Source organism: Anabas testudineus, chromosome 15, assembly GCF_900324465.2.
Source record: "Anabas testudineus chromosome 15, fAnaTes1.2, whole genome shotgun sequence".
NCBI classification, from domain to species: domain Eukaryota; kingdom Metazoa; phylum Chordata; class Actinopteri; order Anabantiformes; family Anabantidae; genus Anabas; species Anabas testudineus.
In genome coordinates, this window is record NC_046624.1 from 860,322 (window position 1) to 883,781 (window position 23,460).

Genomic DNA, 23,460 nt, shown 5'->3' on the forward strand with positions numbered 1-23,460 from the left:
GCCCTCGTGTAGTTTTGTTGACAAATAGGTTACTTATAAAGTTAGGAATTCAGCCAGCTCTACGTGACCTTGCGTGGATTAGTGTTTGTGAGTCCAATTCACAGTGCTTCCAATTCATTGGTAATAACTTGACACTCTGGGTTAAGGCCTTCCAATAATGCACCCTCGCAGAGCCCGAGCACAGCGTGCGCTTGTGCAAAGTGTGTAATAAAGGCTTGTTCCTGCAAAATCAATAGGTTTTTGTTTGCCAATACTTGATATTGATAGATTTTTCTTAAATATGTTTCTAATCTGTTAAATGTGACCATTTCCATTACAGAACAGTAGGCTGTGAAGTAGGTGTTATTGGGTGAATAGACTAGTGTAATTGAAGACATCAGCATAATACAGCAAAGCTTTTATTAGCACAGAAAAGCATTATTTTATATAGCAGCAAAAGTGAAGCTATATGAGGCAGTAGACACTTAAAGACTAGGAATTCTTTAAGAAAAAGAACAATAAGTCATAAAATATAAAACATTTTACACACTATAAACATATAGTGATTTGTGTTTTACAGTTGCTGTTTCCTACAGTACAGAGACATTCACTTTTCTTTATTTACTTTTCTGTATTTACTTTGTATCATTGCATTAAAATTGATGTTCATTATGCATAAAGATAACAATAATATATTCTATATTCATATATTTATATATATATTTCTAATTGTTTGAGCCTTGATTTAACCAGACTGACCAATAACAACCTGGTGTCCAAAGAATCACTATTACTATTGTTTTCAAATGTTGCTATGTACATTCATAGGCCACTTTATTACAATCTAAAGTGTAAATAGATTGAAATACAATACAGCAGCCATGAATTCTACTTTTACAAGGTCTATTTCTCAGTTTGTTGCATTGTTTTAGGAGATGTTTTAATGTCTATTTACATAGACACAGACACAACAAGGACAGGTTTCAAAAACAAAACAAACAAACAAATAAGAACTTAAGTAAACCTGATTTTGAGAGGTCCCTTACGAGGTAGCTTTCATTTCCTGACCTCCTGCTATCACTTGAACGTCTCGTTTCCATGGTTTCAGACAACACACTGAGGACGACATTTCCACAATGTCCTGTCAAAGGTTTCTCAGGCCTTTTTCTAAAGATGAACGGAGCTTCTATGAAACTAAAAAGGCAGCTGCCGAGTTTTTCCGGGTTAACAGAATCCCCGAGGAGATAGAGAGAGCTCTGAACGAACTCTTTGTCCACAAGCCCGGAGACGTTCATGGTTACCTGGTAGGCTTTGTTATATGTGCACTGCGAACAGCTGAACTGGAGTTTAAAGCTCCGCTAGTCTCGGCTTATTTTAATGACTAAGGTTTGGACAGGAACAGTTAAGATGTAGTTAACGATGAAATTTCATTAACAAGCTTGACTGATGTAGTTAAATCGTAGTATACTGTATCAATGAGCTAGGAAGCTAATGTCTCCGCAGTGCTCGAAGGTCCCACAGGAATGTTAGGACAGATATTTAAAAAACCGAGCAATAATAATACTCATCCCTCTATTTTAATAGTCATCCCTCTTTTTTAATACTCATCCCTCTCTTTAATACTCATCCCTCTTTTTAATAGTCATCCCTCTCTTTAATAGTCACCCCTCTTTTTTAATAGTCATCCCTCTCTTTAATAGTCATTCCTCTATTTTAATAGTCATCCCTCTGTTTTAATAGTCATCCCTCTCTTTAATACTCATCCCTCTCTTTAATAGTCATCCCTCTTTTTTAATACTCATCCCTCTCTTTAATAGTCATCCCTCTCTTTAATATTCATCCCTCTCTTTAATAATCATCCCTCTCTTTAATACTCACCCCTCTCTTTAATACTCATCCCTCTCTTTAATAGTCATCCCTCTTTTTTAATAGTCATCCCTCTCTTTAATATTCATCCCTCTCTTTAATAATCATCCCTCTCTTTAATACTCATCCCTCTCTTTAATAGTCATCCCTCTGTTTTAATACTCATCCCTCTCTTTAATACTCACCCCTCTCTTTAATACTCATCCCTCTCTTTAATAGTCATCCCTCTTTTTTAATACTCATCCCTCTCTTTAATATTCATCCCTCTCTTTAATACTCATCCCTCTCTTTAATACTCATCCCTCTATTTTAATACTCATCCCTCTCTTTAATACTCACCCCTCTCTTTAATACTCACCCCTCTCTTTAATACTCACCCCTCTCTTTAATACTCATCCCTCTCTTTAATAGTCATCCCTCTTTTTTAATAGTCATCCCTCTTTTTTAATAGTCATCCCTCTTTTTTAATAGTCATCCCTCTCTTTAATAGTCATCCCTCTTTTTTAATACTCATCCCTCTGTTTAATATCATCCGTCTTTTTGTCACTTTTTGACATGTCTTAGAGAGGATAGAGTTTTCATTTCATCTACTATGCAGAGCAAAAGTATTTACCTGTATTGGAAATTTTAACTATTTGCTTTTACAACATTGAATCATGGTCGATTTAACTTAGTCAAAAACATATAAAAATACTATTCATGTCAAAGTGAAAACAAATATCTACACTTTTAACAAGTTAACTAATTATAACTGCTGTACACAGATTTACACATATACCATATTCCTTGCATTTGTTCCTGATGGATTGAACTGTACTCCATTTGGGGAAATGTTCTTGTATCCATCCCCTGACTTGTGCTTTTCATAACCTTTTTGTGGTGATGCCTTGAGTGTCTGTCGTCATAGTGAATGCTCTGACTTTTCCAGAGAAGCAAGGTTTGCTCATGAATGCAAAGGATGAGATACACACAACATACACAGCCTTATATCTACTGCAACACTCGAGGGAGCGGCTCTACAATTTATTTCCAGATATTTACGTATCTTGGGTGACAAGATACGTAATGTTAATACAATTGTAAAAAGAAAGTAAAAACTCTTACTTGGACAATATGCACAATTGCTTTATTGGATGTGTGTTCAAAATGTAGTTTTTATTTAGGACTAGGAAGCACTTGGAATGAGAATTATGTGGTTGGTTTTGCAAATTCACCCATAACCTACTCTTTAAAAAAAAACAACAAAAAAAACCAACAAAAAACATATAGCCTACAGAAGTTTCCCTATGTCTTTAGTGCAGTAGCCATAAAGTATGCAGCAAAAAAATTATTTTCTTTTTTATATTAATTTGTGACTATGTAAAATATAGGTACAGGGCTTAGTAAAGTACAAGTAAAGTACAAGACATACATAAAACCAACAAAGACATATAAAGTGCATGCCACTCACCATCTTATCTTTCACAGTGCACTTGAATGTATTTATGTAAACATAAATGACTTTTTTGTGAACATTTGTGTTTACATGTAGAGTAGGTGAAGTCTGAAATATTTTGTTTGGTTTTGTCACTTTAGGCAAATTACTTTGCAAACCTGTCTGCACCAGCAAGGATAAGCAGACTAAAGGGAAGGGAGGTTTTTGATTCAACAGGTCAACTATCCATTGAGGTGGAGGTCTTCTGCATTATCTGCAACAAGGAAAAGGTAAACACATACAAACACAATCTTTACTTTTAAAAAGCAGCACTACTCCATATAATTTCAGTTGATGAACTATTAACATAGTATATAATAGTTTCCTCAATTGCTTGGCCTGTTGCTGTCAATCATTCTGGATATTCTTTCCTGTGTGCACTTTTACCAACTAATGCAAATAGATTGTATGAGTAAGGATCTGACAAAGAGAATGTGATGTTAGTGATGTTCTTTGGGCTGTGACACTGAAGGAGCTCTTCAAACACACGGGAGACTTTTATGTGAAAGGGAAACAAGAAAACTAACCATACATTCTGAATCTAGTTTTTATAGTATCACAAAGATGAAATGTGACAATTACTGAGAATATGATGAGGTCACTAAAAAGCACTCACCTAGAGCCAAGTCAATATGCAAGCATCAACACTATTAGTCAACAAAATTACTTAGTACTACAGTTTCATCATCAGGAAGAGGAGAGCAGAACTAGAGTTAGATAATTAAAATCAGTATAACTTTAAACTGCTGTGCATGAAAGTTTAGGAATTATTTTCTCTAATAATAAATGTGAACTTTTTCCAAAAGTCCTAAAAGTACATAAAGAAAACCCAACAAGAGACAAATTATACAGTTACCTGTTTTTTGTAGAAAATCTTCCAGTCTTCAATGCTTATGTGCATGAAAAACAAAGCACATTGGGTTACTGCCACCATCATCTTTCACAGATGGGATAAGGTTCTTATGTTGGAATGCAGAATTTGGTAGTTGCCAAACATAACACTTTTCATGCAAGCTATATAGTTCTTTGTTCTTATCTGTCCACAGATTAATCTATGAACATTCTTCCAGCAGATTTCTGGCTTATCTGAATTGCCCTAAGCATACTTTAGATGGACAGTAGTGTTCTATACTTGAGATTTATGAACATTGATATTAGCCACTGCAAGGGAAGTTCCTTAGAGTGGTTGGTCAACCACTCCCGGGGAGGGTAATAATGGGATTAATTTACCCCACAAACTGGGGGAATCCAGATGCTTGAGAAATCTTTTGTGTTTGAGCCATGACACATCTATACACACCTGTGTTGTCAGGATCAGATCATATTGTGTGTGTCTCCCAGATTGTGTTGTGGATAGCTTGTTGTTATCTTTTTGAAGTTGGAGTTCTTCTCTCTCTTGTGTTCAGAGCATATCCTCAGCTGCTGTCTCCAGCCTTCTTGGGTCCAAGGAGTCTTCACTGGAATGGAAAGCTGGAAGGCAAGAGAGGGCTGACCATGTGATGACTGCTGTCCAGTGGATCAATGAACCTCTGAACAACATGTTAAAGGGCCAAAACCCATGTGACCAATCACAAGTTGACCATATACTCAGGTAGAGTTGAAATGCTTTTTATATCTGTGGTGGGATATTAAAATAAAAAATATGATAAGATAAGATTAGATACGATAAATGTTATTAATCCCAGAAGGGAAATTCTGGTAGTCTTGTAGATAAAAAGATAGTAAAAGTAGTAAGTAATCATCTGGGGATGAAGGATCCCTTGTATCTTTCAGTCCTGCAATGCAGCGAGATGAGTGACAGGAAGGCAGCGGAGTGGAGTGGCTTATCTAGTGGTGAGGTGGAGATAAACGAGACTTAGGTGAACCAGATAAGGGTTAATGCGATGCAGTGAGACAGGGGCTGGTCGGGACAGGTTTGAAGCGAGAGACGTGGAATGTGGGATAGATCTGAAGGGCCCTAGGAAGCTTGAGGGTCACAGTCATCAGATTTACCACCTTAGAGACAGGGAAAGCGCCCACAAAGCTCCTTGAGTCCACCTGCAGGGGTAGGTCACGTGTGAACAGCCATACGCGGTGTCCTGGAGCATGCTGGGGGGCAGGAGAGCAGAGCTTGTTGGCTGCCCTGATTAAACGATGAGACATATGGAGAAGGGTGTTCTGGGCCCTGGTCCATGCCTTCTGCAATGGCGGATGAAGGCCTGGACTGAGGGCACATCAGAATCCTGTTCTTGGCATGGGAAAAGGGGAGGTTAATAGTCGTAGGCTGCCTGGAAGTGGGAAAAGACTGGCTGAAAAAGGCAAGGAGTTGTGAGCATATTCCACCCACAGGAGGGATTTGGTCCAGGAGGTTGTTTCCTTGGAGCAAAGACTCCTCTCTAGTTCCTGGTTCATCTTCTCAGTCTGGCCCTTGGATTGTGGGTGGAACCCTGAGCTGAGGCTGGTTGTGGCTCCCAGTAGCCGGCAGAATCCTTCCAGAATTTAGCCATGAACTGAGGTCCATGTCAGATGGGAGAACATGCAGACGGAACACTTGAGAAAGAACAACCTCAGCTGTCTCCTTGGCCGATGGCAGCTTGGGGGTAGGGATAAAGTGGGCAGCCTTTGAGAATCTGTCAACAACAGTGGCTATGACTGTATTAACTTCAGATGAGGGGAGTCCGGTGACAGTAGGTCCAGAAAGCAGTAGGGCCGACACCAGGGTGACATGCGAGACGAGAAGAGTGAGACCACTGCAAGACCTGGGACTGGAGAGTCCAGAGACAAACAATGGTGCGTCAATCCCATTCTGCCATTCCCCACTGTTGAGCAGGTCCTGAGAGTAGCGAAATTATATATTCCGTCGACCGACGTGGACCTTTGTAGTCAGATGTCTGAGCTGCAGTGTTAGGTCTTCCAGCTGTTGCTCATGGCTTCTGATTGTCTTGGCCTGTGCCTGTAATTCACCAGCCACGTTTCCTAGTTTCGCTGGGTCCATTATGGTGAGTCTGTCCTGTCACAAACACACACCAGGCAAGTGCTGTTAGAACTTTACCAGAGATACAGTTCCACAGCCTGGTGGTGTTCCAGGAAACAAATGGGGGGTCAACTCCCATGCCTTTTAGTTTTTCTGTAAGAATGATTTGTTGAATATTATTTAATGCACTTGAAAAATCTTGAAAAAGAACATAATACTCACATAACGTGCAGGTTTTTACAGATGAGAGAAAACACGTGTAGAGGACAACATCATCCACACCAACGTGTTTCCTTTAAGCAAACTGCAGGGGATCCTTTGTGTGTCTAACCTCGAGTCTTAGAGTGCAGAATCATCCTCTCCAGGACATAATGTGGGATGTGAGAGCCAGTGGTCTATAGTCATTTAGTTCTGCTAGACACTTTACTTTATGTACCGGAACAATACAAGATGTTTTCCACAGAGCTGGGATCCTCCCTAATTGTAGACTAAGGTTGAAGATATCTGGAGAGGCTGACATAATTGAACAACATAGTTCTTCGTCTAGGACATAAACCATCTAGGCCTGCTGCCTTCCCACAGTACAGTCTTTGTAACTGCAGCCTGATCCCTGTTGTTGTGACAGCTGACAGATTTGAAGGCATCATTGGACCTGGCTAAGATTTGTGTTCATGAGTCTACAATATATAATACATTGGAGAAGCAGTGTGTCTTTGGCAGGACACCAAGAAGAACTGAAAAGAGCATTGTTACTCGCCTGACATTTGGCAAAGATCACATTGACACTCCACAGTAGTATTGGCAAAATGTTTTGTGAACTGAGGAAACTATATTGAACTATTTGGAAAAAGCATAAAGCATAAAGCATAAAAATCAGTCCTAGTTGTAAAGTATGGTGTGGGAAACATGATTTACTGCATCATGGCCGGGCCAGCTTGCAATTGTTGGGGGGAAGATGAATCCCCAAGTGTATCAAAACATTCTTCAGCTAAAGTCAGAGCCCAGACCTCAACCCAATAGAGATGCTGTGAAACGACTTTAGGAGAGCCACACACATGAGATGTGCAAACAATATGGCAGACCTACAGCAGTACTACCTGAGCAGTAGCTCAGGGGGTAGAGCAGTCGCCTACGAACCCCAGGGTGAGTGGTTTGATTCCCTCCTGGCTACTTGCTGAGGTGTCCTTGGACAAGACACCGAAACCCTGTAGTGTAGCGCTGGCATACCGTCTAGCAGCCGTCCACCCACAATTTCCCCAAGGGGATCAATAAAGTATTAATTAGTATTAATACTCATGACTTAGATCAGAGTCACATTTTAAGACAAATAAATGCACAAAACCATGAATGCATTCTACATCTGGAAACTCCAGGAATCACAAGTAATTCTACACTGAGAATTAAGTGTTTTTTCTGGGAAAATATATGAAATTATGAGGTCTTTAAGGTGGGACAGAGCTTGATTATTAAGTGCTATATTATAGGTTATATTATACGTGAGGAGAAAGATTTATGAATTATATCATAAATGTGAATTATAACATCTATATCTATTATAAATTTTAAAGGGAGCCAGTGGAGAGAAGCTAATGTAGGAGAAATGTGATTTTTCTTGTCAGAACCCTGGGTGTAGCTTTTTGGGTTAACTGGAGGAGTTTTAGGGGATTATTATTACATCCTATTAATAATAAGTTACAATAGTCCAGTCTAGAAGTTACAAATGCATGGACCAGTTTTTCAGCATCACTTTGAAACAAGATACTCCTAACTTTACCCATATTCCTCAGGTGGAAGAAAGCAGTTCTAGAAAATTATTATATGTATGATGTAATAGAGATATCGTGTTCAAAGAAAACTCCAAGATTACTCACAGTATTACAAATGCTATGTCATCTAAGGTAACAGTAGGATTAAACATCATGTCTTTAAGGTTTTTAGGACCAAACAAAATAAACTCAGTGTCTGAATTTAGGAGTAGAAAATTAGAGGACATTGAGGCCTTTATGTCTTTTAAGAATGCTTGAAGTTTCATTAATTAGTTAGTTTCTTCTATGTTTTATAATAATATTGCCTAAGGGGTACATACAGTGGCTTGTAAAAGTATTCATACCCCTTGAACTTTTCTCACATTAGGACCACAAACATAAATACATTTTATTGGAATGTTATGTGAAAGACCAACAGAAAGGTGGCATACAATTGTGAAATAGAAAGAAAATTATAAATGAGTTTATTTATTTTTTACAAATAAAAAACTGAAAAGTGCAGTGTGCAAAAGTATTCAGCCCCCTTTTCTCTGAGTGCATCCAATTGCCTGCAGAAGTTGCCCGACTGAATACACTACTGATTACACACCGGTGTGTAATTTAATCTCAGTACAAATACAACTGTTCTGTGACAGCCTCTGTGGTTTGTTAAGAGAATATTGGGGAGCAAACAGCATCATAAAGTCCAAGGAACACACCAGACAGGTCAGGGATAACGTTGTGGAGAAATTTAAAGCAGGGTTAGGCTATAAAAAGATTTCCCAAGCTTTGAACATCTCACGGACCACTGTTCAGTTCATCATCCGAAAGTGGAAAGAGTATGGCACAACTGCAACCCTACCGAGGGACAGGCCGAACAAGGAGAGCACGGTCAGAGATGCAGCCAAGAGGCCCATGGTGACTCAGATAGAAAGCCAATGTTAACCAGCAAATGTGTAAAAGAGGGTCCTCTGGTCAGATGAAATCAAAAATGAACTTTTTGGCCTAAATGCAAAATGCTATGTGTGGCAGAAACTTAACACTGCACATCATTCTGAACACACCATACACACTGTCAAACATGGTGTTGGCAGCATCATGCTCTGGGGCTGCTTCTCTTCAGCAGGGACAGGGAAACTGGTCAGAGTTAATGGGAAGATGGATGGAGCCAAATACAGGACAATCTCGGAGGAAAACCAGTTGGGGTCTGCAAAACACTTCTAATCTGACTCAGCTTGAATTGTTTTGCACGCTGCACTTTTCAGCTTTTTATTTGTAAAAAATAAATAAACTCATGTATAATTTTCTTTCTACTTCACAATTGTATGCAACTTTGTGTTGGTCTTTCACATAACATTCTAATAAAATATATTTATGTTTGTGGTCATAATGTGGGAAAATGTGGAAAAGTTCAAGGTGTATGAACACTTCTACAAGCCACTGTATATAAAGTGAAAACATTTGAAACCTGCGGAACTCCATAGCTAACTTTGCTGTGCATGGAAGACTCATCCTTAACATGCACCAACTGGAATCTATCTGATAGATAAGATTTAAGTCAGCATTGTGCTGTTCCTAACCCCATTGACATGTTCCTGTCTGTGTAAAAAAATTTTGTAATCTACAGTGTTGAATGCAGCACTAAGATTGAACAAACGAGTATAGAGTATAACTGTTGTGTGACGTCATAAAAAAATGTTATTGACCTTTACCACTAGCTTTTACCAGTGCTATGTCTGTACTATAATAAACTCTAAATCCTGACCGGAAATCTTCATACAGGTTATTCCTGTATGAATCCTAATGATTTTATTTGTAAAGAAATTCATGTCCACCCATTCAAGTCATTGCTGCTGGGATATTAGCTACGACTCTTTGTCAGCCTGGCTACAGTGCTGAAAAGAAACCTGGGGTTGTTCTTATTAGTATCCATTAAAGAGGAATAATATGTGGTATTACAGTATAGTATTACAGAGGGCTTTTTTTTAATATATATTATTAAAAGTGAAGGCTGCTTCTGCTGGTTTTGTTATAGCTCTTGGAATGATTAGAAGTTGAACCTGATTCTCTACAAACCATAGTCCCCAATTTTTTAGGGGACTACAGGACTACGAACATTTGGATTTCAGGTTAATTTTTGCTCTCAGATTTGTTATGCCCCAACTGAATGAGTACAGTTGAGTTAGAAGTTTAGCTCTTGCCTATCCTGCATTACCTTTTTCACAATTACAAATGTGTCATTCATTTCAGTGTAGTTTAGATGCAGTTGGTTCAGTCAGTCCAGTGACTTAAAGTCCTACTTTATTTTTATACTTATGTAAGCATGGAAAATTTCAGTATAATAGTTGGGAGAATTTTAAATTTCAGCTTATATTTATTTTACCACATTGTCAGACAGTCAAAGGGTCTCATTAGGTTATAATTCCAATACCTAGGGGAGCCATATTATGCTTAATTGAGGGTTTATATTTTGTTCTGGGGCTCCATTGATACAAAGGCTTTCAAGTTACAAATGTGCAGATACATGTTATAATGCCTCTTTATGGAGCTTCTCTGACCTTGATCCTGAAAATGCTCATTTCAGCTTCTGTGTCTTCATTAAGGCACAAGAGCTCAAATAGTTTTCCTCCCATTCCACTCTGTACTGATTTGCCCGCTTGTGGAAGTCTTCCTGTTGGCCAAATTATACCCAAAACAGTGACTATTGGTACCACCCCGTTGTTCACTGGCAGTACAACATCACACAAATATATCAGTTTTCACTCGAAATGTCAGCTTCTGAAATGTAATATGTAGCCATAAATGTTTGAGCTGGAATGTGATCCAGAATATGACAGTGGAGAAGATAAACAAATGTATAAAAATCCAATATTAGCCCAGCTGATTTATTAAAACATGAAACAGCAGTGCCTTTGTGTTATATCTTTCACACAAAGCCTCCTTAACAGAACATTATTTTCATTTCATGCCTTCTGATCAGAGAACATTCCTCCAAAAGGCAACATTTTTGTCACAGTGCACATTTGTAAACATTGGTCTTGCTTTTTGAAGCTGTGCTTCAAGTAGTGACCTCCTCCTTGAAGAACAAACTTTCAGATTATGATGCTACAGCATCCTCTTTGTAGTGGATGCAGATACTTTTATAACAAATACCTGAACTCTTAACAATTCCTTGACTTTTCCTTGAAACTGCTTGGGTTCTGCACAACTTATGGTGGGAAGTAAAAATACATAAATGCTCTGGAATTACCAGGCTTTGTGCATTGATTGGACATAAAATGTGATCTGATCTTTATGCTTTATGCTGTCACAATGCTAGGATCAGACTCCATGACCAGGGATGATACATGATAAGTTAGGGTTTATTACAAAAGAGAATACAATATAATTTGAGGAGGGCTGGTGATGTCACAGCTGAAGAGGGAAGACTTCGGATGTGGTTGGCGGTTGAAGGCTGGGGGAATGGTGGTCCAGTGGCAGAATGGAGTGAACCTGATAGAAGACTGAGGGGTCGGCGAGAGTGGTGAACCAGAAGTGGTGGTGGCTTGTAGACCGGAGAAAATAGTGGAGCTTCCAAGATGGCCGACAGCAGAATGAGGCACGTGTAGACTGGGATCGGAGGTGGAACGATATACACTGAGGAATGAGTCTATGTTGCAAAAGCACAGTTGGTTAGTGAGAAAATACAGTTTAAATAGATTGTTTTCTAGAAATCCAGGGTGCAGAGTGAGAGACAAATCCAGGGTCATAAACAGAAAGGCAGTCCAAGCACTAATGTCCCCAAAACTAAATCCGAGGTCCAAAACAATAATCCAGGTCAAGCACAGATAGGCAGAACTAAGCACAGAAATCCGATAGGCTGTTAGCAAGGTCTAGAGATGGCCCAGGTCATACATAGTGAGTTCCAAACACAGAGACAGAGTAGGGTAAAGGAGGGACTGGAAGCAGGAGCAGGTCTGATACAGAAAGGAGCGGAATAAGTTGGGTAAGGAAAATATACTCACGGTACTGGAGCTTTCGACAGAGGCAGGTCAGAACAGAAGGCAGGCAGAGACAGGTTTCAGGTCAGGCAGGGTTTGTATCAGATAAACAGTCCGAAGATAAATGCTGGATAGTTTTGCTCTCAGGTTGATGTGAGACTATCTGGCAAACAGAGGACTGACAGACCTGCTAATAAAGGGACAGGGGAGACACAGGTGCAGAAACAAGGAAATCATGACATAAGCTAATAACACACAAACTATTTGAATATTGCCTTATTGTATATATATTATATGTCTGTATTTAACACACTAATTAAACTTTCAAAGTACTGACAACAAAAGTAAGTGAACGTTTGGATTTAATAACTGGTTGAACAGCTTCTGGCTGCATTGGTAGCTGCAGATGAGATGCACAATGTTTAAGAGGAATTTTGGACCATTCTTCAGTATATAACTGCTACAGCTCATAAAGTCTTTAACCCAAAATAAAATTTTGTGTCCGCAGCACTTTCTTCATGGCCCACTACCTGGAGGAGAAAAACATCAGTAAAAGAGAGGACAGCCATTCATCCAGCGAGTCTGAGGCTGTGCTTCTTTCTCCACTGCCTGCACAGAATATAGACAAGAAGATTGCTGATAAAACTAGTAACAAGTTGCACACAGTACTGCTTAATATTTGGTATTCATGTCACAATTTCTCCAGCTCTAACATAATGCACCAGTAGCCAATTTTTGAACCTAAATTCAATTCAATTCAATTCAATTTTATTTGTATAGCGCTTTTAACAATTGTCAGTGTAGCAAAGCAACTTTACACAACCAAAGAAACTATGGAACTTTATATGAACAATGAATGTGTATGAATCATATTAATCAGAAACCTAAATAAGCTTTCATATCTTCCTATCATGTCTTGTGAAAGAACTATCTAATGGTGAAAAATAATTATACAGAGTTTTATTTATTCTTGTTAGATTAGATTAGATTAAGTACAAGGCAACAAAATGCAGTTTAGCATCTAACCAGAAGTGCGATAAGCAGAAATGTGCAGAATATACGTGTCTACAATGTATATATATATATATATATATATATATATATATATATATATATATATGATAATCACTGTTAGGGACATAATACAGTTTACATTAAGGTATTTTGAACGTTATATGTATTTGGAATGAATATACAGATGGAACATAATATACAGATGAACCTGTGTTATAGGACATTATAGGTACATATTAGTACATTTAAATTTACATTTAGTCATTTAGCAGACGCTTTTATCCAAAGTGACTTACAAGTGAGGAACAAGGCAAGCAAACAAAATATAAGTCAAGGAGAAACCACATTAAAGCAAAGTGATATCAAAAAAGTGTTTCTGTTTCAAGAGATGTGAGAACAAAAGAGTACAAAAGTTTTTCAGTTTTTTTTTTTTAAAGTGCAAAGGAAGATGCGGAAGAGTTCTGTTTTCAGCAGTTTTTTAAATATTGCAAGTGAGGTGGCTGAGCGTGCAGAGATAGGCAGGTCATTCCACCATCGTGGGATCACTGAGCTGAACAGTTTACCCTAGTGTCGACTATGTGGTGCTGGTACCACCAGACGTCGTTCCCCGGTTGAGCGCAGTGGACGGGAGGGGATGTAGACCTGTATGATTGAACTGAGATAAGATGGAGCTGTGGAGTTGACCACTCTGTAGGCAAGAGACAGAGCTTTGAACTTGATTCTTGCAGCCACCGGAAGCCAATGTAAAGATCTGAAGAGCGGTGTGAAATGAGACCTATTAGTAATAGTCAGTATGTGAAGATTGTACCGTAAATGAAATTAATGGAAATTGGTCCAGTGTGTAAGATGGCTACAGCTCAATGTTTTAGAACTTGATAAAAAGTAGGATTTGTAACAATAATCACCTGTTGCTGGATCCACTGTAAAATTCAATTTATTTGAGACTTGGCTAAATAACAGAAACATGTAAACTCTGTAACACTGCCCATACCCTCCACCCTTATAGGCAAAAAGAGCAACACTGCAGAGAAGCCATTACCTCTAGCGGAGCCACCCAAACCATCTCTGCCTGGGAGCTGGGCCATTGGTTCAGTGTCTCTGGCTGTTGCCAAAGCTGGGGCACAGTTACAGGGCACCCCTTTCTACAAATATGTAGCAGCTCTCAAGAATGGAGAGGTTAGATTCAAGCACAAATATTATACACTGCCTGTCCAAAAAAGGTCACCACCTGCATTTAACTGAGCAAATAGGTAACACACTCTGCCATTGGATAATTACTGCATGGATGATTATTTTTCAACTGGCAAGTTATTTAGCCCTAACTGATGCAGTGAGTAGCTTCTCATTTCTTAAACAGCCATAATGGAAGTGGATATGGAAAAGAAATCTGTTTCAAAACAGTAGAATTCACGGCTATATTTAATAGTCAAACTAAGCACATTCCCATAAGCACAATGTAAAGGGAACTCAGAATATTGGGACTAAACAGCTGTGTGGCCTTAAGAAAACCACTTGTCAGTGAGGCTAATTGGAAAAAAGGCTTCAATTTGCTAGGGAGCATAAAGATTGGACTTTACCCTGTTTTAGAGTGATTGGCGCATCAGGGTAAAAAGAGAGGCGGATGAAGTGATGCACCCATCATGCCTAGTGCCTACTGTACAAGTGGCAGTTTTGGGATGTGCTGAAGAAGACTTTGTGCTGTGGTCCAATTCTCCCATCCTCTCACCATCTTAGTAAAGAATAAATGCAACTCTGGATGGGAATAAATGTTGTAACTATGCAAAAGCTTATTTAAATGATGCCATGGCAAATGTGTGCCAACAAAATATTAGAGTGTGTGACTTTTTATTTTGTCAGGCAGTGTATAGTCACACAAACACTACACTGGAGCATGGAATGATGATGTCTTACACAATATGTTTCAGAATCCAACACAGTTTCATATGCCTGTCTCCTTGGTAACTTTGCTGAGCTGTGGGAAGACATCCCCTGGAAAACTGAATTTACTGGAGGAAATCATCCTGATTCCCAAAGCTGGACAACCGATCAAACAAGTACTCACCACTCTTAGTTCCATCTCTGTAGTTGTTGCATGTTCCATGTTCTTTAGTTCAGGTTTTCTTGTCAGTTGGTATATACTTCTTCATTGTGTAAAGTTAGTTTTCTCTGTACAAGTTCATTGCTTCCTTTCTTATTGTTATGATGTGGTATATTATTGGTAAGGCACACGTCTACATTCTGTTTTCACTATAGCGTTTATGAAATGCACTGAACTGTGAACTTCTTCAACAGATCATCACAGTGACCCTTGAGTTACAGAAGGAGATGATGAGAATAATGAACACTTCAACAAAACTTGGGGTGAGGGACATTGGTATTTATTCACTGTAAGAATAAGAACAGAGACTTTATGAGAGCACAGAATGTAAAAGGTTCAGGCAGGATTCAAAGCTTTTTTCTGTTACTGAGCTTTCCTCAAGGATTCATACAAAACAGAGATTTCTATTTGATTTTCATGGCTAATCTTCAAATTAACTCAACTATGTGGGCCTGGAGGTATGTCCAAATGTTTATTAAATCATTCAGTACTTTTCCTATCTGCCTTTTCCTTCACGCAGCATTTGTACTGTATACACAGAGTTATCTCCTGCATTGTTTAATGACCCTTAGCACATACAGTGAAAACGTGAACAGTGGAGAGGGTGTGTGGAATACACTTGTCTACTAATAACCTTGCAATGACAACTGTGTCATTCAATCCTGTGAATAAATACTCTATTGTAATTCACATGCAGCTTCAGCTAAGCTATTTTTCAACAGACATATCTAAAGAGGAAAGGAAAGAACTTTGTAGATGAATGTATTTATTACAGTTATGTGTGTAAAAGCACAATACATTTATAGATGTTTTGACAAGCTGAACTTTCTCTTTGCTCCAAGACCTCTCTGGTGATTCTCAGTGACAGTGGCGCGCCAGCTGTGAGCTACGAGAGACCTGAGTATCCTCTGGATATGATCACTGAAGCCTGCACTAACCTTGGACTGACACTGGGAACAGAGATCCATTTGGCATTAAACTGTGCTGCCCATGAGCTAATGGACTACGTAAGTTGACAAAAGGCAGTTGCTGTCTTTATGTAAGCCAAAAATGTTAGAAGTCCTTTTTATAGGATGTTATGTTTATCAATTCTATATGCCTATCTACTCAAATATATGCAAATGCAGATGGAAAGGCAACAAGCAGTGTTGAACTAAATTTGTTTCCCTCTTCTCTTTCTCTTAGTCTAAGGGAAAGTATGAAGTTGCAACAGGAGTTTTGAAGTCTTCAGATGAATTATTGGACATGTATCAAACCCTCATCAGCAAATATCCAGCAGTGGTGGCCATAATCAATCCATTTAGGATAGAGGTAGGTTATCAACATTCCCAAGTTTATGACACAAAACAATTTTGCTTTTACTGTATATTGGACATGTTGTTTCTCTTTTGTTTCTGATCCTGACACATAGAAAAAAGTACATAAATCCTGGTGAATGTGTTAAAGATCAATATAAATGCACACTATAGATTACATTAAAGTAAAAACTGATAGTCTTTAGCTGCTTTCATTGGAATGTGGATTAATCCATATTTGGTGCGTGAATTGATTGAGTATTTTTGGTATTAGACTAATACAGCCAGTACTTAATATCAGTTTTACCTGTGGTAACTAATTATATTATTTAAGGAAAACTGTTGATGTATGATAAAGTATTGCACACAAAACTGTAGCAACTGCACCAACTGAAACCGAAATTAGCTTGTAACCAAGTATTTATCACAGTAATATGTCATTAGGTTGACATGTGGCAGATTAGTTTTATGATATACTGTATATTGCCATAGTCACAGATGTAGCTGGTCCTCTTTAAGTTGACTGTATTCAACACCAACATCTTAATTAGTGTTATCAGCAGATCTTCTTCCACAACACATGCAAAGTTCTTAAATGTTTGTAATGTTTCTGTAGGCACTGTTTATCTGGTATTGTGAGGTTGACTATGTGTGAGATATGTTTTTATAAATATGTATTTGTACACCATCTGTTTCACTCAAATGTATATCCTTGTTCTTGTGTACTATATGTGTGTTTGCTCTCTGTAAGGACACAGAGCAGTGGGAAAAGCTGGGTAACATGATTAGAGGTTCATGTTCACTGCTCTGTGACATCACCTGCAAGTCAAAGGCCCCTCCTGTTCTAGGTGTGTGCGGCCACATCTTAAAACTCACAGATGAGACAACGGTCAGTGATTTGGTCTGCATCACATCAGAGCACCCAGGTAACAGATCCACTGCAGTATTGTAGAGAAAAAGAAGTAGTGGGGAAAAGGGGGAAAATAGCAGTACTCAGCTCTAGGTTATTAAAATATGCTTCAACTTACTTCATATGACAGGTGTACTACTTATAATCACAGTGCCATAACTTTTGGGCCACATTTATAATGAATAAAACCAGAGTTTGTTGAAAAAGAGACTGTGGCCTGTTTGTTTAGGATACAGATCACCACCAAGAGCAGCTAGGTGTCAACAACAACAGCAACAAACAGCTAATATTAAACATTGGTTAGGCACTTGCTTGCTAAGATGCTCAGGTTGCAACGGCAACATACAACGGTCAACACATGCCAATGCTGAGTTATTATGGCTAGAGCACTGCTCAGCAGTGTATCCGTCTGCTTCACAAGGACTTCCTCCATAACTCCAAATATATGCACTACCTAACAAACTTATCAGTCTACTCGTGTTTATCATCAAAAGCTACATGTCTTCAGCTGTGTTACCATCATTGTAAAAGGGTTTTCTAATCATTATTAATATCAATATCGATATAATACTACAGTAGTCATTTACAATATAAACAATGTCTACACTGTATTTCCGATCAATGTGATGTTATAAAATCACTTTTCTTTTCAAAACAGGGTCATTTCTATGTGTCCAAACTTTCGACATTTGGTAGTGTATAAGACAAAAAATATACATATGCATTCCTGACAACTGCTAACTGACTAACTTAACGGTTGGGTATCTTTCTGGTAGACTGGAACTGAGATCAGAGACAAATCTTGATTACACTGGTGTAGATTTGTCCTGGGTCAGACACTTCACCCAAACTAAAATTATCATATTATTGTTACCATAAATTCTGATTTATTCATTATATTATTATAAATTATCAATCAATAGATGTATTTTAGTCAGTTAGGGGCTGAGAGAAGGACTTTATATAAACTACTAACATGTGGATGTTGGATATATTTGGTATAACACCCTTTGTGAACCCAATAAAGAACTTGCTTTAATGGAATTCTCCATAACTGTATTATAAGTGAATGAGTAAATCTGTCCACCTGCATAGTCCAACCATATTTTCACCAAAATATGATTCAACACTTTTATCTGCTCCAATACACACTTATGAGCCATCCAAATCTATAATCATGAACACAGATTGTTAGTGTGCCTTCTTCTTTACACAGGTCAGAGACAATTATGTCAAGTAATGGACAATTTAAAGCAAAACTCTCAAAGAATCCAAACATCAACAACAAAGTTTCCTCTGGGAGAACTAATCCCTCAAATAAACATACACTTGTCAAATCCAAACACCTGAACAGCTGAAGCATGACTTCAGTGCTTTAAGGTAGTGTCTCATGTTATTAACCCCCATGTTATTAACATGGTTCCAATTACAGGGAGGGCAGCTTGGTGGTGTAGTGGTTAGCACTGTTGCCTCGCAGCAGGAACGACCCACAGGTCGGCTGGGTGCCTTTTTGGAGTTTGCATGTTCTTCCCATGTCTGTGTGGGTTCCTCACAGACAGCGTTCCTCCCGTGAGCCAAAGACCTCACTCTAACCTGCCCATAGGTGTGAATGTTTGTCTGTTTCTATATGTGTGACCTGTGATAGACTGGTGACCTGTCCAGGATGTACCCCTCCTCTTGCCCAATGACAGCTGGGAAAGGCTCCAGCACTCCTGTAGCCATTAACAGAAAAGGCAGTTAGGAAGATGCATGAAATATGGGACAGCTAAGGGGAGTCGGGCTCCCCAGAATGGGGTTCCTTTGAAAACTTCTCCTTGGAGGTCTAGGGGGAGGTCTCAGGGGAGCTCTAAAAGTTGTGTTTTATTTTCTATTGATTACATGGAGCTGTGAGCCACAGGCAACTGTTTTACTGGCTAAATAATGCTCAGCTTTCTTGTTCAACTGATGTGTTGTTCTTGGAGGATTGTGCATGAGAAGCTAAGGTGTCACCTGTTTCCCTCTGCTTCCTGATTTGTCGTTTGATCTAATTGGGCTTGTGTGATCCTTATGTTGTTATTGTGCCTATATGAAATGTCACTGATGGTATTAAGTGCCTGCAGTAGTAACAGTAGAACAGTAGCCTTGTTATTAACTGTACTGCTATACACTTACACTGTTTGTATGGACATGAATAGGATTTGGAAAATCATGATGCACGTTGGAAAATAGGGCTCCCCTGAAAGCCACTGTGTAATTCAAACTTAATATCACAACCCTGCCTTCTTTGATCTGTGAAATATTACTTCTATGGTGGCTTGTTGTGAGTGCTAATTGTGTGTTAAATTGTGTGTCTTGTCGATCTGCAGGTTCAGTGATAATGAGTACAACATGCAGTGAGCCCTGCTGCGATGACTCGGTGTCAGATATAGTAAGTCTTATTCTCGCTTGTTTTTTTTCTTTCCTATTTCCAGCTTCATCTGATTTGTCTAATCTAAAAACTGTTTCAGGTTCTCTATCATAGTAGGAAACTCACTGTCAGTATTTGTGTTTTTACGGCTGTCCATTATAGCCACAGGCCACCAGGCATCTCAGTTGAAGCAGGACAAGTGCTGCTTTTCCCTGCCCAACACAATCAACACAAAACAAAACAGTTGACCTAATATTGATGTGGGAAACCTATAGTTTTTAGGGCTCACTACAAAGATGTCACTGCATATGCTAAGATGTGTTTTTGTGATTTGAATGTTCATAATCAGAATTGTTAAGAGAAAACGCCAAAACACATTTTCTATACACATTTCCTTCTTGTTGGCCTATGAGCAAAAAAATGTAAAATGTCATCTTCCGCTGCTGGAGACCTGTGGTTGGCTCTTTTCATACATGTCTGCATATAATTACATATAACTGAGAAAATAACATGCAGATGAAAAGTTAATGTGTCTGTAATACATAGCTCAGTGTGTGGGAACTTTCCTAGTTAACTTTTACCTTTACTTTTTCACTTTACCATCTGCTACACCCTACATCCTTCTCAGCTGTGGTGATACACATCCTATTCCTCCTGCCTGCCTTAAGTTTTATCCAGTATCTAAATACAGGAGAAATCATCAGTGTAATCCCAAGTGTTGGTCTGTCTCCCTCAACTCGGTGCCATCACACTCTGCACCAGCTTCTGTCTCACTATGTGCTGCTCTTCTTCCCCCTCAGGCTGTGGGCCTGGGCCTGAGCTATATCAAACTGGGAGGTCTGAGCGGTGCAGAGAGAATGACTAAATACAACCGACTGATTTCTATAGAGGAAGAACTGGCCCGTCAAGGAATGCTGGGTGGGTTTTTGCACACCTCCCTCATCCTCTATTTAACTGGACAGAGAAAAATAGGCCAGACAAAGCAAGAGAAAGAGAGAGAGGAAAATGCCTGAGCTTAAGAACACATCTCTCTCTCTCTCTCTCTCTCTCTCTGTCAAATGTGAAAGAAAACTGTGTGTGAGGAATCATACAAATGTGTATTTGTGTGTGCGAGTGGAAGAATGAAAAGTACTACCTTGGATCTGTTAATTGGCTGCCTAATTACACACAGGCACAAATACTGTGTGCTTCAGCTGCAGCAGCAGAAACATGATTTCCGTTATCAGAGTCAGCTGTGGTCCATCCTTTGTGTATTCACTTATTCCAATTTGTCTTTTCTACAGTCTCCAAGGAAAAGCACTCCCCTCCACTGCTAAAAGAGGAGTCCACTACTGCAGAGAGAACTCTGTCAGACACAGCCTGAAGGAGTACAGCACGCAGCTTCTCTTACTGAAAATCACTCACACATTTGTGCTTCTAGCTCACATCTAACCACTGATTGTATCTTCTTCCACAAACATATGTCTGGTTTCAGGTCACAATGAGTTATCGCCACTAAAGTATGTAGCAGGACTCAGGAGTCCTCGGTGTAGATGGTATCCACTTGTTTATCCACTTCTTTCACTCAGCTGAGGCTTTAAACAGCATCAGTCATTGTTTGTGTCTTTAAGTCAACTTTCTGACAAAAGAGGACAATAGAGTAACAGGTCCTTCTTTCCTGTCAAACCCTTCTCTCATACCTCTTTAAAACTTAAGACCCCTTCTCACAGTTTTTGTTTTATTTGCATAATAGCACAGAAACTGCATTGTAAGTTGTCAGGACCCACAGGACTTCAAATGACAGAGATTGCACACACACACGCTCTGTCTCTCTGTCACACACACACACACACACACACACACACACTGACACCCATGTCAGTAGTGTTGTGTAGCAAAGCTGGCTTCCTGTCTTCGCCGGATGTGTGAGGAAACAGGACCTCCATATCTGGTCAGCACCCTCGGCGACTCCACTCATGGCTCTTTAGTTTGTGGAAGAAATGATTGGGTCAGTGTGTATAAACACAAGAGGGGAGGCCTGGAGAAGCATCCGCCCAGCCTGCAGCACAGAAAAAAGGCTGCCTGTGTACACTGAGAAGCGGAGGAGCTTCACAAGTGCTTTGTGTTGCAGTCGCATACAGCAGCATCAATGGGTCTGTTAAGTGAGTTATTCACAGCTATTTTCTATTGAACAGACAACAGACATAATCTGGCTGACATCAGTACAGATGATGTTGACGCTTTTTCTTTGAACACATCTCATGTAGCTCTTCAGTGAGTTTTTTTCTAGGTAATGCAATAGTTTCATTTTACACATTTCACATGCACTTCAATGTCAGGAAAATAAATAACCCTTTAACCTATTTGTTCTTGGTTTCTTGATTTGCTGTCGGCCAGTGAAGACAACCTCTAATCAATGAAACATGCAAATACAAACTGAGCCCGGACACACCTCGGCATCTCAGCAGAGGCTCCCCAGCAGGCAATTACTGTGTTTGGGAAAAGAAATGAAATGACTAACCAAATAGGTCAAATTAAGTGTTTCCCAGCCACACTAAAAGGACCCCCCTAATTGCCAGTCCATAAAGGGAGAAAAATTCAGAACCAACAAAACATTATATTGTGTGTGCTGATGATGGGAACGATGCAGAGAATGAGCTGCGGTGGCAGAGAAGTTGCAGGAAGAAAGGGACACAGCGTGGTTTGTGTAATTACATGTTATGCCTGCATCTCTGGTGTGTGTACCGTCTGTCAATCAATGTCAGTGAGCGTGGCGGCTGGAGCAGATGGCGGACGAAAGATTTGAGCTGGACATTGACTTTGTTTGTGCTGAGGGAAGGAAGAGGGACACAACATAGCTAAAAGACACTCGCATAATTCCTCCTCTGAATCACAGGCTATATTGCACGACGACATGCGACAGGCGACAGGCTTATACTTAAAGGGCCTTGACTAGAAGAACCTCATTAGCTATGGAGGATATGAACAGAGACATAAATCAATACAAAGGCCTTTGCTTCTTTTTCACCATTAAAGCAGGTCAATCACTCACTGACACTCCTTCCCCAAAGATGTTCTATTAGATCATTCCCACATCTTCAAGCTACTTTATCCAGATCCAGATCTTCTCTCTGCACATTGAATTCATGTCCTTATAGACTGCTTTTGCGTACTGCAAGGTCCACTGCTGTAATTAAATCCAAGGTTAAATACAATTAGTGCGACTTCCTCTGTGGCATTTAGTTCAGGGGTGTGAGCAGTGAATCAATGTGTGGGCAACAGTGAAGTCTTTGAAGAGTGTTGCTGCTGAATCTTTAATCGTTAGAGAAGACACTTTGAGCCACAATGACATTTCCTCCATACTCTGTTAGGGGGCATTTGGAGCTGGAAATTGCACCTCGGTGGTAAATGAAGCCTAAAGCTTTAATTAACAGCAGCACACAATAGGTGACAGACATTACGCACAGTTCACAGCTCTCATGTTTCAGTCCCTTACTCGGTCTGGGAAATTTGGGCAGGTGTCGAGGTAAAACAATACAAGACTAGAACGGCCCACCACTGTGGTTAAATCACAAGCATTCATCACGATTTTCAAAGGGTACAGGCTAATCCTCTGCTCCACACCTAACACCCACCTCAGACAAGCTTACAGGGAAACTCCAACCTAATTAACATTAATACTCACGTTCAAAAACATTTTATTGGAGACATAACTTCTTTCATCATATGATTTTGCCAACATGAATTCACCAGAATCTGATGACTAAAAATATTCTGATGT

The 23,460-nt window shown here is 39.4% G+C and overlaps 1 protein-coding gene across 1 annotated transcript; it reads left to right on the forward strand.

Annotated features, from left to right (window-relative positions):
* The first annotated feature begins 1,099 nt into the window (after window positions 1-1,099).
* On the forward strand, window positions 1,100-22,026 carry eno4 (enolase 4). Its single transcript, XM_026356350.1, has 13 exons — window positions 1,100-1,283; window positions 3,421-3,549; window positions 4,726-4,910; window positions 12,506-12,645; window positions 14,018-14,187; window positions 14,937-15,065; window positions 15,304-15,372; window positions 15,952-16,116; window positions 16,295-16,420; window positions 17,156-17,330; window positions 19,660-19,721; window positions 20,501-20,618; window positions 20,984-22,026. The coding sequence occupies exons 1-13, from the start codon at window positions 1,116-1,118 to the stop codon at window positions 21,061-21,063; spliced, it is 1,716 nt and encodes a 571-aa protein (XP_026212135.1). The 5' UTR covers window positions 1,100-1,115; the 3' UTR covers window positions 21,064-22,026.
* Window positions 22,027-23,460: the final 1,434 nt, after the last annotated feature.